Genomic DNA, 14,878 nt, shown 5'->3' on the forward strand with positions numbered 1-14,878 from the left:
AAAACGCAAAATGAACTGAACGTTGTATGTTGATGGCATACGTCAAAAGATTGTCAGTGAAGGAGGACGTAAAAATATTTTCATAGGTGAAGAAAAATGATTAACGCGCCAAAAAAAGACAAATGTCACTATAAAAATACATCAGTGTAATTGTCAAAATATTCAAAGCTTAAAAATCACTTTACTTTAACGGTGTAATAAAATTGACGGTACATCCGTTTGTTTTCTCTATAATGAAATGAAATTTAATGCTTGTGGTGATTAAAGCGAAAATAAAAAAATTCTCTATACAATAAAAGTATCGTACAAATACAACAAAAGTTAAATGCTGAAAGCAATATAAATATGAGTATATCTGTACGTGCCCAGACATAAAAGTGGAATGAAGTAAAACGATAATATGTAGTAGATAGCAGAATTGTTCAAATAAAAGCAACACTTCAAGTGAACAGAAAACATTGAATCCATGACTTAATGAAAATTTTATTTATAATTTAAATTGAATGTAAAAATTATTGATGTAATTTTCTGTGTAGTTGACAAAATACTAAGAATTTAAAGAAAAAAAAAATAAAATAAAATATTTAAAAATTAAAAAAAAAACTAATTTAAAATTTTTCGGTCCGTTAAATAATATGCTAAAAGGAAAAAACTGAATCGAGGTCGATGTGATATTTAAGTGAAATAGCCATCGATAATAACATTTGAAAAACCAGTCACCGTTTATTATGTCAAATAAAAGTAAATCAAATTTAAATTTTATTTTCTCATATTTTTCGGACAAAAACGGAGCAATATCAGATGTAAAATTTGCAGTAAAATAAAATATATCTGAAAAATAAAAGAAAATCAACGTTCGGGTTTCCATCTCTCTCGCACCATATCGTAAGTAAAACGTATGTGCGAGCGTAACAACTGTCTTATTATACCAGTATACCAGCAACGAACGGGTGCAAATGTCAAGAAAAAATTTATAGTAATCAACAAATACAATTTCAAGCATTGAATTCTCAAACCCACCAAAATAGAAGTGAAGAAGAGAATACAAAACACCAAAATGATGCAACTTCAAGAACAGCAATATCAATCCCATAATATGCCATTATATTACCCTAACAGCATGTGTCATACAAATTCTGTGAATTCTGTGAAAAGCACTGAATCCCAAACTTCAAGTTTTCTATCAGATAGTGCCTCAACCTCCAATTCATCAATTAGTACAACAAATTCATCTAAAAGTACACCCACTCTTGGCGTAAACCTGCGTGTTACCGGTCAGTGTAGCCAAGGTGGACGGAAGTATATGGAAGACTACTTTTCAGTTGCATACCAACAGTCCGATAATGCAAAAGACTTAGAGTATGCATTTATAGGAATTTATGATGGGCATGGTGGTGCCGAGGCAGCTGCATTTGCTAAACAACATTTGATGATGGAAATCATAAATCAAAAACTTTTTTGGTCGGATTCTGATCAAGATGTATTACGTGCTATCCGTGAGGGCTACGTTGCTACACATTATGCAATGTGGCGAGAACAAGGTTTGTTTAATAAAATTTCAAATATAAATTATTTGGGTTATTTAGTAAATGTTAATTATAAAAACAACACTACAATATGCTATGAAAGAATTAGTTTCTTCTTAAACCAACTAACTTCCTCTACAAACAATTTCACCACTAAACAAGTAAATAGCACAACCTTAATTTTTGAATTCTCTTTCACACCGTTCTGGTTTGTGTATTTACCGAATACATTTTGACGTATATACTCGTAATACGTTCAGTGCTCGTTTAGCTATGTAGTCAGTCTGCAGCAGTGTACTGAACGTAGAGTGGAATATTCCTACCACTACATCAAAATGCAGCACGGTTCCCTGTTGATAAACACATACAGAGGAGGCTACTACAATTGTGTGGCGTATATAAAGTTTTTTTCATGAGTCAGAGTGGTTGTAAAACGCAAACTTAGGTATAGAAATGGAAATTTTTAGATTTTAAGTACTTTTGTTGTTGAATTGAATGTATAAAATATGTATTTATGTAACTAAATTATATTTAATAATATAATATTGTTATAATATAATATTATATTACTTTAAGTTATAATTGATGCATATACGCATTACATTTATTAGATAAAATTAAAATGAAATATGCAATTTTTACGTAATTACTAAATTACTAACAGCTTGCAAGAAAATGCATAGTTGCAGTTTACGTTTTAACCGCTAAATAATATGAAATGCCTCTACTCTACTCTACTGTCTATCAAATATATTGAACAACCAACAATTACCTTGGGGGAAACAACTCTGGCTGACTTAATTTTATATATTCACCTTTTACCCCATACCAACTTGACAACATTATTATTACCCCATACTTGTTTTTGTATTTTTGTTATTTTCTTTTTTTTCACAATAATCATTTGATTTTTGACAGAATTCATCCCACCTAAATTATTTGCTAATTTTTGTTTTCCGTCCTATTCTACCTTCTTATTTTTTTTCTTTTGTTGTTATCGAACTATTTGTTGTGATTACCAAATCCGCCAAATTTATATGTGCCGATTAGTGTAGTATGCGGGTGCGAAGAGAAATCAGAGGCTGTGTAAAAAGTAAACAAAAATAAGCGAATCTAAAAATTAATCATAGGCTTTTTTTATTAGCATAAATAATATTCAGCTAAAAAGTATTAGTTTATAATTTATTTTTATTATAATGATTATTAGTTAATTTTTGAACTGAGAGTGACGTGTCATACATCATAATTTAAAGTAGTTCTATAAAAAAATAAAAAAGTATTGATGTTAAATAATTATGACCACATATATCTCTACTTAATATCATATATTTATCTCCACATGATATCACAATGGATTGTACAATTATATGCATTACTTATTTATGACTGAGATATAGTATTTTTATATGCACCGATGAAAGTTTATGCAAAAAATTATAAAACATAATTGAAATGGAGCGGATTATTTTAAAAGAAAAGGTTAGCTGAGAGTGATGGCCTTGTGACCAAACCCCACTTGTGCTCAAATAATGGGCCGTTGTCATATCACAATATCGTTTTTACGCAGACTATAGGTCAGCGTACGAAAAATACCGAAAGTCACAACTCCCTCATTAAAGTTAAAGTAAACTAACCTGACACGTCTTTAAGATTGACCAAGTCTCTAATTGTGCATGATGACAGCTCTGCCAGGTTAGTAAGAAAAGCGGCCCGATTATATTTATTTCATAAGGAAGATATTCACGCAATTGGGAAAAGTCAATTATACAAATCTAATAAAAGTTAATGGAAAAATAACTATATAATATAGTTATTATATATATTATAAATTAATTATATTATATTTTATTGTGATGAGTATATTATTATTTATTATTATTATGACATGCTCCAAAAGTACAAATAATTAGAAATTGATTGCATATCTAAGAACTTATGCATTCTACAAAAAGTTTCCAGTTGTCTCTATTCCGTGTCATATATTTAAGTTCGTTAAACGATTTGAATATTTCGGTGAATACTGTTCGTCTCCGTGTTGTCTTTGGACGTCCTCTTGTTCTTGATCCACCCGGTTTCCATTCTTAGGCTGAAGAAGCTATACTGTGCGTATCTTTTCTTAGCATATACCGAATCGTATTTTCACTTTCTGATATCATTTATTATACCAATTTTTTAGACGTGGCCATTATTACATATATTAATATATAATTCACATAACCCTTAATCAATATAAAAAAAATATGTTATAGAGGGAAGTTCAAAAAAATCCAATAAATGTATTATAAGCAGTACCTACACAATATACATAATATTAAATCAATTATAATACATTTAATTTTTTTTTTCTAGAAAAATGGCCAAAAACTGCAAACGGCTTACCCAGCACAGCTGGTACTACAGCTACAATTGCATTTATACGCCGAGAGAAAATATATATTGGTCATGTCGGCGATTCTGCAATTGTACTGGGGTACCAGAATGAAAATGAAAATTTTTGGAGAGCCAAACAATTAACTACAGATCACAAACCAGAATCACAAGCGGAACGTACACGTATCAATCGATCTGGTGGTAAAGTCATTGTAAAATCTGGGGTACCTCGAGTTGTTTGGAATCGACCACGAAATGGTAAATATTACAATATAATTAATATACTGTATTTGAAAATTATTTATTTTAAATTTTTTCTTTTGTTTATATTTAGCAATGCATAAAGGACCGATACGTCGTAATACACCCGTTGATGAAATTCCATTTTTGGCAGTGGCTCGTAGTTTGGGTGACCTTTGGAGTTATAATTCAGCACGTAATGAGTTTATTGTAAGTCCAGATCCGGATGTGTCTGTAATTAGAATTGATCCAAAGTCTTTTAGGTAAGTGTACATATCTATATTTACGTTTAACAATTGTTGATATATTTTTGTATAGGACAAAGCACTAGATTCTTCTCCCCATATACCATAACTGTAGTATAATGTTATTAAATTTATTAAAATTATATAATTTATTATTGATTTATTTGTAAGTTAACACAAAAATTTATTTTAAAGTTAATTAAAGAATTAAACAACAATTTCAAACTTAAAGTGAAGTTCCGGAACGCATAACCGATTGTTGGCTTGGTTCAGTGCTAGTTAAGTTGGTATGACGATTTCACTTACGCCAAATAACCCATTGCTATAAATAATAGATATGCAGTTGTTTTGATAGCCGTGGGATATAATTAGTTGTTTTAGTTTTTATTAAAATTAGAAAATATTATAATTGGTACTAAGTATTCTGAGATCTTTGTATCGTTCAATATTACAACTATAGAAGACAATTCAAGTTTATCTTTCACTTTATTTAGTGTTAAATGGATAAACATAGCTAGATCAATTAGTATCATCAAGTTGGTCAAAAATATGTATAATATGATCTAAAAGTCAATTATGACGTAAGTAACGTCACCTAGACCCGGGCTGATTTCAATTAAATCCCACCCATCAACCATCATCCATCCACATCTCATCCAATGTATTCGTCTTATTAATTTATGTTAACTGCTTTTAGGTCCCGCGGGTTACAACAACAACAACAAAGGAAATCATTTCTCTTAATAGAAAGATCTTAATAGAAATATTTATACTTTAATGGTTTACTTATTTGTTTTATTCATTGCAGAATAATTTTTTTTTGTCATGTTTTATATGAATATCCCATGAAACTTTACCTTAAGGGTAAAAAATTCGAAATGCTATTATTTAAAGACTTATTTATTTTTGTACATGACTTCGGTATATATAATTTTATATATATTAATAATAAAAATTCGAGTTAATATATAATAACCATTTAATTTTGATTTTTTTTTAGATGTTTAATATTTGGTACTGATGGTCTGTGGAATGTCGTTACCGCAAAAGATGCAGTGGACACAGTTTATGCTAAAGAACGTATCAATCAAAAACTGAAATTACAAATGAATTCAGCCGAAGACGTACAATGGACAAATCCTAGTAAGAGTCTAGTGGAGAAAGCATTAAGAACTTGGTCTTCGAAGAAAATGCGTGCTGATAATACTTCAGTCGTAACAGTATTACTTTATCCTGCTAGTAATTCAGAAATTATTGAACCAAATAGTGTACCCAGTAGCTATGGCACAGAATATACTGAATTAGATGCAGAAATACCTTCCTTTGATGATACAACTACGTTCCATGAAATATCGGAGAAGTACTTACCTCCTGAAGAATATCGTAATTTCAATTATTACGATGATGAAGAGGATTTGAAATCAATTGAAGAAAACTTTAAGCCTGATCCAATGGTATTTAAATATAATCGCCCAGATTTAATAAATTGGCGAAACACTTATAATAAAATCGAAGAAACAAAATGTTATGCCGATGATAATAACTCATGGCAGTGGTATGCTGATTCTAATAAGAAATACGATAACCATGTTAAGAATTGTAATAATCCAAATAATGCATATGAGGATCACGAAGACATGAACAGTGATGATATGATTGAAAATGAAATTTCCGTTTCAGATTATCCAAGATATATTGCTGATACTTCAAATTCTATACGTTCAAATATTTCAGCAGAAGCACACGAAACAAATGGTTATATGAATAGTTTTGCCGAGTCTTACAATTCTCTTCTTTCAGATCAAATAACTGAAGATGCAAATACATCTAATTCAAATGCTTCATACCAAAGTGTAACAGGTACAAATATGAATGATATACTACAAGAACAACAGTTATATCAACAGCAATGTATGTCTGATGAAGATGGTTACAGTTTGACAAAATTGGAGACTCGTGGAGAACAGCAGCGTAGCGGTGATGTACAAACCTTCAAAATATTTCAACAGCATAATGCTGCTTTAAATTCAAATAATTATGAACAGCAGCCAGCACAGGAAACGAATGAAGAAACTAGTTATTGGGATATGCGATATCAATCGCTACCCAATAATGTCAACCGCTACAGTATGTATCCACAACAGACACAACAACAGAAGCTTTTAGAACTAAATTCTGTTTTGCAACAGGAGCGTGAAGAGGAGCAGCAAGTAGCTTTAGAACGTATGCAGCTCCAACGTAAAATGGATAACTCTTCATTGTCTTCAAATTCTAATAGTTATCACTGTTTACAGCCTGTTTCGCCGGAAGAAACTTTAGAAGATTCCCTGTTCGAGGAATATCTAGAGGACGATCATGAGGATAGTGTGCAAATTAATGAAATAACTTCCAGTATAGACATTTCAGACGATGAAGTAAACTCAAGGAAAGACGTAGAAGCGCTGTTAGAAATGTCAAATGAAAAAACATTTAATGCCGATTTAATGTATCCTATCTTCGAGAAGCTTGAAAAAATTGAAATACTGTGCAAAAAGCCTGATGTGATAACTGAAGCAACTTACAAACATATGACGCACAAAAATACTCACCTATCATCTAACAAACCACGCGATACTTACAACACAACTATTAAACCACTTTTACCAACACATTACAGAAATGTACCGAATGAAAATCAAAACTTGAGCATTACAGCATCCACACATCCACTTCATAAGACTAAAAGATATGTACATTCGGCGCCCGTAAAGCCTGAGCCAGTTTCGTCAACACCAGAAAAACGCCAATTACGCAGTAGTGGTATTCGAGATTATTGTAAACGTACCTTACGTACACGTAACTCACTCACAAAGGATATGAAAGCGAAGCCCACGGTATCAACATCTATAAAACGTAATTTAGGCAATACGACACCATATGTTCGTAGCACCGCAGCGAACATGCAAGAAAATGCCAAAAATTTAAATGACCGCCACCATCCTGTTAAGCCATCCACAAGCAAACCTTCAATTCATTACACTCACAGCCCACAATTTATAAACAATTGCAGTACAACTAAGGGAAGGAAACCAGATGCAAATAAGCACTCAATGCTAACAGCATCAGCAGTAAATGCAGCCATGTCACATGTGATAAACTTACGTTCCCGTGTCATCAACCAAATCGTTGGAAACACAATGATGTCGCCAAATGCTGGCTTTAGTTCAACACCATCGCCGCGACATGAGCAACGCAATTTGCGCAGCTTGAACACCAGAAATTCCACCCGAGAAAGCAGCAACTCAAGCACAACAAACTACAGCAAGTCCTCTCGTATGCAATCAACATTGAATGCCCTTGCTTCAACACCGCCAACACCCAAATTGATCAATGCAACTACTGTGGTATTAGCGGCGACTCGGGCGCGATCCATGCTCTCGCAGAAGAATGCCACGGTTTCAAATGTCTTCACGAAACGTTCCTCTTTGCGTAGCAGTACTGGAAGTTCTACCAGCTTGAATGGCGGTAATAACCAATACTTGGTGACGCGAAGCCGTGCAGCTAGAAAACTCAAACGTTGAACGCAATCCAAAATTCATATTATTATAACCAAATTAGTTCGCTTAAATAGTCTTTAACTTTTTTGTAAAAGCAACAACAAATAAACGTAATGCTGCATGCAACAACAATGCTGTGATTGCACACAATATTACGTTTATTCGTATTGTTTCGTTTAAAATTTATTTAAAGATATATTTTAAAGAAAATTATAAATAGACAAATATGAACTCATTAGTACAAAATTGCCTAAAATATGAAATAAATTTTAATAAGTATAATATATTTTAAATTTTTCTTTAGAAGCAACTGTTACATAAACTACATGCATACATGAAGAATAGGTGTATAGAGATGATCCATAGATACATGTGATCACGTGCAATGTATAAAATATATAGAAATATATGTATTTAAGAACTTAGTTGTAAGTACATGTTAGTAAATAGTTTGTACAATATATTAAGTAATTAGTTATAGGTTTAGTATATGCTAAATTTCTTCCAAAAAAAAAAAACAAAATATAAAAAGTAATTGTAAATTTTTCAAAATTAAGATATTAAGATGTCCTGTTAAAATTTAAATTTAAATTTTTAGCTGCATTAATAACAAAAACGGAAATTAATATGTAAGATTTATCCGCTAAAGTATTAAATTTTACTATATATTAGAGTTAACTGTCTGCATTATGTATTTATAATATATAAGATATATGTCACTTAAACAAGATGCTATTAATTTTAATAATAAAAAAAAAAGATATAGTTCGCTAGCTTTAGTAACGAAAATGTAAATATATAACGATTAATTCAAAATGTCGATTAAAATGCTAATTACTTCGAATAATATTTTTAAACTGAATTTATTATTATGTGAAAATCAATTTATTTAATTGTAAAAATTTAGATTTAATTATGTAAAATTTTGTATATTAGGCTAAGTTTTTGTTAAATTTTAAAAATTTATTCATGCCTTTGTGTTTTATGATTTGAGTTAATACTCTTAAGACATCAAGATAATATATAAATATATATTTTTCAAAGAATACACGTAATTGTAGTATATTATTTATTATTATATTGAGCACTTTTACTCTCTATTAACTGCGAGGTTTCTTCATAAGCCCTCTCTACCCCTTGACTGGGTTATAATTTATCACTTCATCAGACTAAGCAATAATTGACCTTAAATCTGCATACCTCCCCAAAGAACCTGTAACCGTAACCATTCTGAGATTCGATAACGCGCTGTTGGTAAGCCTGTCAGTTTTCGTAAATAATTTCAAGTCTTTATCCGTTATGTATTTTTTGATCGTATCAATCTTGAGGTCCCTGAGGATGTCATTCATCCTTATGTACCATGGTACCTTGAAAAGTCTTCTCAGAGCCTGTCTTTGTGCAATTTCTAGCTGGCGAATAGTAGTGTTTGAGGCTTTACTAAACGCTACACATCCATATAGAAGTGACGTTCGAAATGTTTGGTTATATAACAGCTGCTTGTTTTTAGCATTGAGATTTTCATTTTTGAATAGCGATTGAAGGTGATGAAGAATTTTGGCACAGCTAATACTTTTCAGTTGAATATGTTTAGGCCATGTGAATCATTTGTCCTCCGCGATGCCTAGATATTTAATGGTATCCTCCCAGTTTATTACCATATCTCCCACTCGCACTCTCGACGGGTTCTGTCTTTACTTACGCGTAATAAACAGAGCCTTAGTTTTTTCATTGTTGATTTTTATTATTTGTAGGTAACGTTAATATAACAAAATAAAATCTGTTCAAGTAACACTTACTACAATACGGTCTACCTGTCCGACTATTTTAATAAACAATACCCAATTATCGCAAGCTGTGGAAACAAAATACTTGGGAATACACGTGGATAGTAAACTAAACTGGAGTACGCATATATATTTAAAAAGCGTAAGGCCTACGGTCTTAGATTGCGAATCTTATTTTGGTTCCTCAGTCGAAATTCCCAACTGTCACTCGATAATAAGCTGCTAATATACAAAACTGTACTAAAATCTATATGGAGTTATGAAGTCCAATTTTATACCTAAACCTGGCAACTATCCAGCGGTTCCAATCTAAAATACTACGCATGATTACAAATGTACCTTGATACATAACATATGTACAGCTGCATAAACAACTACGTGTTCCGATAATTAAGGAAGAAATGTCCTGAATTATAAAGAACTATGTTCATCGCATATATATACACTTAAACCCACTGATTACACACCTGGTATCTCCTTCCAACACTTTTACAAGGCTGAGAAGAAAAATTTCGAGACACGTCTTAAATATTAATATGTAGGTCAAAAAATTTTTTTAAGTATATCGGATATGTTACTGGGCACATAATCCACACGCACCTTTTTTTTCTTAGCTCGTAGTAAATATTACTTATTGTCATTCATATTAGCAGAATGTAATAAAATAAATGAATTAAAAAAAAAAAGAAAAAATTTGTAGGTTACAACAGACGAGACGAAAGTTAAAATCAAAGTTTAAATGAAAAAATTAATTATAGGTAAAGCAATTAAATTTTTTGCAAAAGTAGATTAACTCAGAAATTCAATACTATGTATACTTGGAAATCTAGGACAAACCATAATAGATGATATGCAGATCAAAGGAGTCTTATAATAAAAAAAGACTTAAAAAGAGTATCTACTAAAATAAAACAACAGATATCAGTATTTATTCATATGAATACGCATAATCCATAACTTTTGAACGTGATATATGTTTGAATATAGTTTATTTCTTGGAAGGGAGCGAAGCACATCTAACAGTTCTGCTGTTCTTTGGGTCACAGTATCCGGTTGGAAAATGCAACTCGACATCGAATGAAAGAAAATAAATAGTCATTATACACGCGTAAGTTTGGATTATAACTACAATCACGATGCTCTTAGTGAGAGGCTAAATTCTGTTGGTCAGGAAAGACTGTGAGTTCTGACCCCCGTAATACAAACTTTCTATCTCCGGTAGGATGGTGAAAATGAAACTCACTCACTACAAGTTATACTCAAACAGTATCGGTAGGTGTCTACTGCATTTTAGTTGCCTCTTACAACAGGCATGTCTTACCTTGGAAAACCTAGCATGCGTGTCTTCCCTCCATCCCGAAGGGTGAGTAAGCCGACTCAGAGTCTAGAGTGATTAACGTGAGTACCTGCCGTTAAAGCTTACCACAACGGTGTTCTGAACACACTTATCAAGTTAAAACGCTCCATTGGTGTTCCAAGGAATTTCCGCTGGTATTAGTTGAACTTATGGTTTGGACATAACTTAACTCTTGGTAAGGAGAGAGGCGTATTTAACATCTCTGTTGAGGGTTGGGTGACAGCACCCGGTATGAATACGCAGCTTTATGCCGAAGGCATACAGAAAACAATATTAATATATGATTTTTCTGAGTAAGAAGTGTTGATAATACTTTAGTTAAAACTCAGTGCCATAAGTTAGATTCCGGATATGTGGTCATCATTCTTGCTTTTAACAATTCAAAGGCATATTTATATTGAATGTTGTGGTGTTATTTGATAAATTAAAAAATTTTTACTTTTTTAGAATATCTTCTTTGTAGGCTTATGTACATATATACATGTATATTACTTTTACTTGGGCAACAAAAAAAGAGGTGAATCTTCACAGTTACTATTGCCATAGTCATTATTATATGAATATTTACGAAGTTTTAGACGAATGCGAAACCACAAGTATCAGCAGGATACTCAAACTAGAAAACTAACCAGACAAGGTTAGTGTTGATAGTAATAGATTATATATATACATACTCTGGTGTCGCTGGGGCCTAATATGTTTATGCGACGTCTAGTCGGCTTAACCGGTACTATCAAAGCAATTTAAATTCAGTGTCAACAGTTATCTGAATATAAGTAATATAATATATATGTATAAAAATTTATACATATATGTATATACATATTTTTATATATATGTACACGCACGTAACTAAGTAAGGATAGGGGTGGTGCGTCTCTCTCTATATCCTAATGCGTTGCTATATTTTAACAAAAATTAAAGTTTAATTTTTAATTAATTTAATTATTAAACACTCCTTCCTAGTAGTCTATTATTTATTTTAAATTGCTGCTGTAGCAGTATGATTGTGACCAGAAGTTGATGTGGAGAATAAAAGAGCTCATACTAAAAATAACAACTTTTTCATTTCAGTATATTAACGCCCCCTTCAATTCGCTTCTGAGTACACACATTACGCCCATGCATATGTATATAGTTGGAATGTAAGAAATAATTAAAGTGATGTGTTACTACTCCAGAATTGCCCAATGACACATTTACGGAAGAAAGGCTGTCTGATTTAGATCTGCTAGGTTTTATTTTATTAAAAATATAAAAAAATAATAATGAAATATTTTTTGTATATAAACGAAAATTGTTTCTAACAAGTGATGATAATATTATTAACAAATTTAACGTGCTTAATTTTAACAAGCGTAAAATTTTTTTATTATTTTAATTTAATTATGTACTCGTAACTCGTATATAAAACGAGGCTCATATCATATCAGGCTCAGGTATAGGCACTCAAATATTAACATAAACAATTTATGGATAATTCAGATTAGTAATTATAATAACCAATTAAAACACATTATTTTGATCGCCATGCGATAACGTCTTGTGGAAAAAAAGGAGTGCGTTGCATTAAAAATTCAAAATTTTGGAGTTCATAGGACAAGTTCAATGTCAGTGCGAACGGCTTACGTTAAAGCAATTGGCTTATGTTTAATTACTGTTTTATTATCAAAAACAAAAACTCAAAACAAAAAACTGTTAAAATAATAATTTTATTTTATTTAATTATTTTCATTAAATTAACACTTAAAGCATTTAAGAGCATTTAAGAGCTTCCACTTCCTTACTTCAATTATAGGCATTTGTCATAGTTGCACATGTTGTTGTTGTTGTTCCCACTGCGACTTTAGTCGTATTCCTATATGATATATTGGCAGCTGTCAGTGTGAACGGTTAATCAACTGTTTATTGAAGTCGTTTTAATTTTTGACACTCGTCCGTTTTTGTTTGTTTTTATAATTGGGGTAAACCCGTTTCTTGAGAATTTAGCTTTAATGCTACGGAGTTTAACATATTAATTTCATCGGGGTAATTTTCGGAATGAATATGCGTATCTTGACTTGACTTAATTTTAATGAATCACTTCATTTAGAATAAATTAGCACAATTAATATTAATTTAAAGATTTTAATTTAAATATAGACGTTCATTTAGATATATGTATATAAACAAGTTCAAAGATAAAATAATGTTAATTTCTTTTTTTTCGTAATATTCATATAATATTTTTTAGGAAAATAATTTTAAAAATTCTAGCTATGAATAGATATTTATAAGTTAATAAATTTAAAATAATAGATAATGATAAACGTATAAACATAAACATGTGGAATGACGACAAAAAAATATGGGTAAGTAGAATATCTCGTAATAATGTTCTAAATACACATAATATATTAAACAAATAATAGCTAAAGATGTAAAGCTTGAACTGTAAACAATACACTAGAAACTAGCCTCGACATAGACGAGCGAAAAATTAAAAATGTTATATACAAAAGTAGAAGTAACTCTGAGTTACACTAATAAGTTAATTTAGATGTAAATACCGAATTTCTGAAACAATAATTTAAAATTATGATAGTCTCGAATGTTTCAAGTCCTGGGATATAGGCTTGTGGCCCTTTTATGTTATACCATTGGTGGATTTCCTCTTGAACAAATTTTATACTAAACTATTAAGCTCAAATAGCGAAATTAGTCTCGATATATGTATATACCGAATGCTTGAAACAGGAATTAAGTGGAAGGTCTTAAATCAAACCACAAAGAAATGAATGTCTGAAATATGAATTAAATGCATTGCTTTAAATCAAAACCCAAAGAAAGATGAGTTCTTAACATAATTTGATAATACATATTAGTCTACTGATATTATATTAATTACGAAATAAACTGATTCACTCCAGTTACCCAAACAGTCAGTACTTAAATTTACTTAACTATATATGTATTTAAATAAGTTAACAGCACTTAAAAGAAAAAAACTAAATCAGAAAATAATAAAAAGTAATTTATAAAAAATTTCTATAAAAAACATCGGTATAAATATTTTCAATGTTAAAAAATCTGTTAGAAAACCAAGCACCCCATTAAATAGATAATATTAAAGGAATAATTCTCAGTCTTATTTACTACAAATCTCATATCAATTACGAAAAAAAAACCATTTCCAGTAACTTACAAGCATATTTAAAACCATCGATTCTAGTATTAGGTTAGCTTAGGTGGGATTATCGCCCTAGTGTCCCGATCTCACTTGAGCTTAAATAATGGCCCGTTTTGATAGCATGGATTAGCGTTACTCAAGGGATTTTAAATCTTCTCCTAACCAATGTTAAACATAGATACATGAGGTGAAGTACAGCTGCCTGATCATCCGCAGAGCCATAACCAGGACAACCGAGATTTCAAATGAGTTTTTAACAGCTCAAGTTTGTGTTGCCATATTCATATATTTTTGTTTAAATATCGGTTGAGCCAATGCAGTTGGGATATCAATATTCAAGAAATGAATGCGAGAAAGTATAATGCCTGCTTCAGCAAGCTTGTCTGCCATACAGTTGATCGAGATGTTCCTCTGTATAGGTATGAGCGGAAAACTGAACTGAACACTGAAACACGTATCTAACTTGTTAAGAGAAGCCGTGTATTCTCGAACTGTTAAGAATGTAGCTGTAACGTATACCAGAGATTTGATAGTATTTTACCTATATGAGTAGATTAAGATATATATATCAGGAATTTTATTGCACACAATCCATTTCGCTGCCTGAAATCACCTTCTACCAGAAAGACACTGCATTGGTTCCGTAGTTAA

General features: G+C 31.2%; 1 protein-coding gene across 1 annotated transcript; it reads left to right on the top strand.

The window, feature by feature from the left end:
- Positions 1–570: 570 nt before the first annotated feature.
- On the top strand, positions 571–8,413 carry LOC119670108. The gene is made up of 4 exons (XM_038080226.1): positions 571–1,541; positions 3,876–4,154; positions 4,231–4,399; positions 5,382–8,413. Exons 1-4 carry the CDS (start codon positions 1,058–1,060, stop codon positions 7,939–7,941), a joined length of 3,492 nt encoding a protein of 1,163 aa, XP_037936154.1. The 5' UTR covers positions 571–1,057; the 3' UTR covers positions 7,942–8,413.
- Positions 8,414–14,878: the final 6,465 nt, after the last annotated feature.

The sequence above is a fragment of the Teleopsis dalmanni genome, chromosome 1 (genome assembly GCF_002237135.1).
Source record: "Teleopsis dalmanni isolate 2A chromosome 1, ASM223713v2, whole genome shotgun sequence".
In the NCBI taxonomy this organism is placed as follows: domain Eukaryota; kingdom Metazoa; phylum Arthropoda; class Insecta; order Diptera; family Diopsidae; genus Teleopsis; species Teleopsis dalmanni.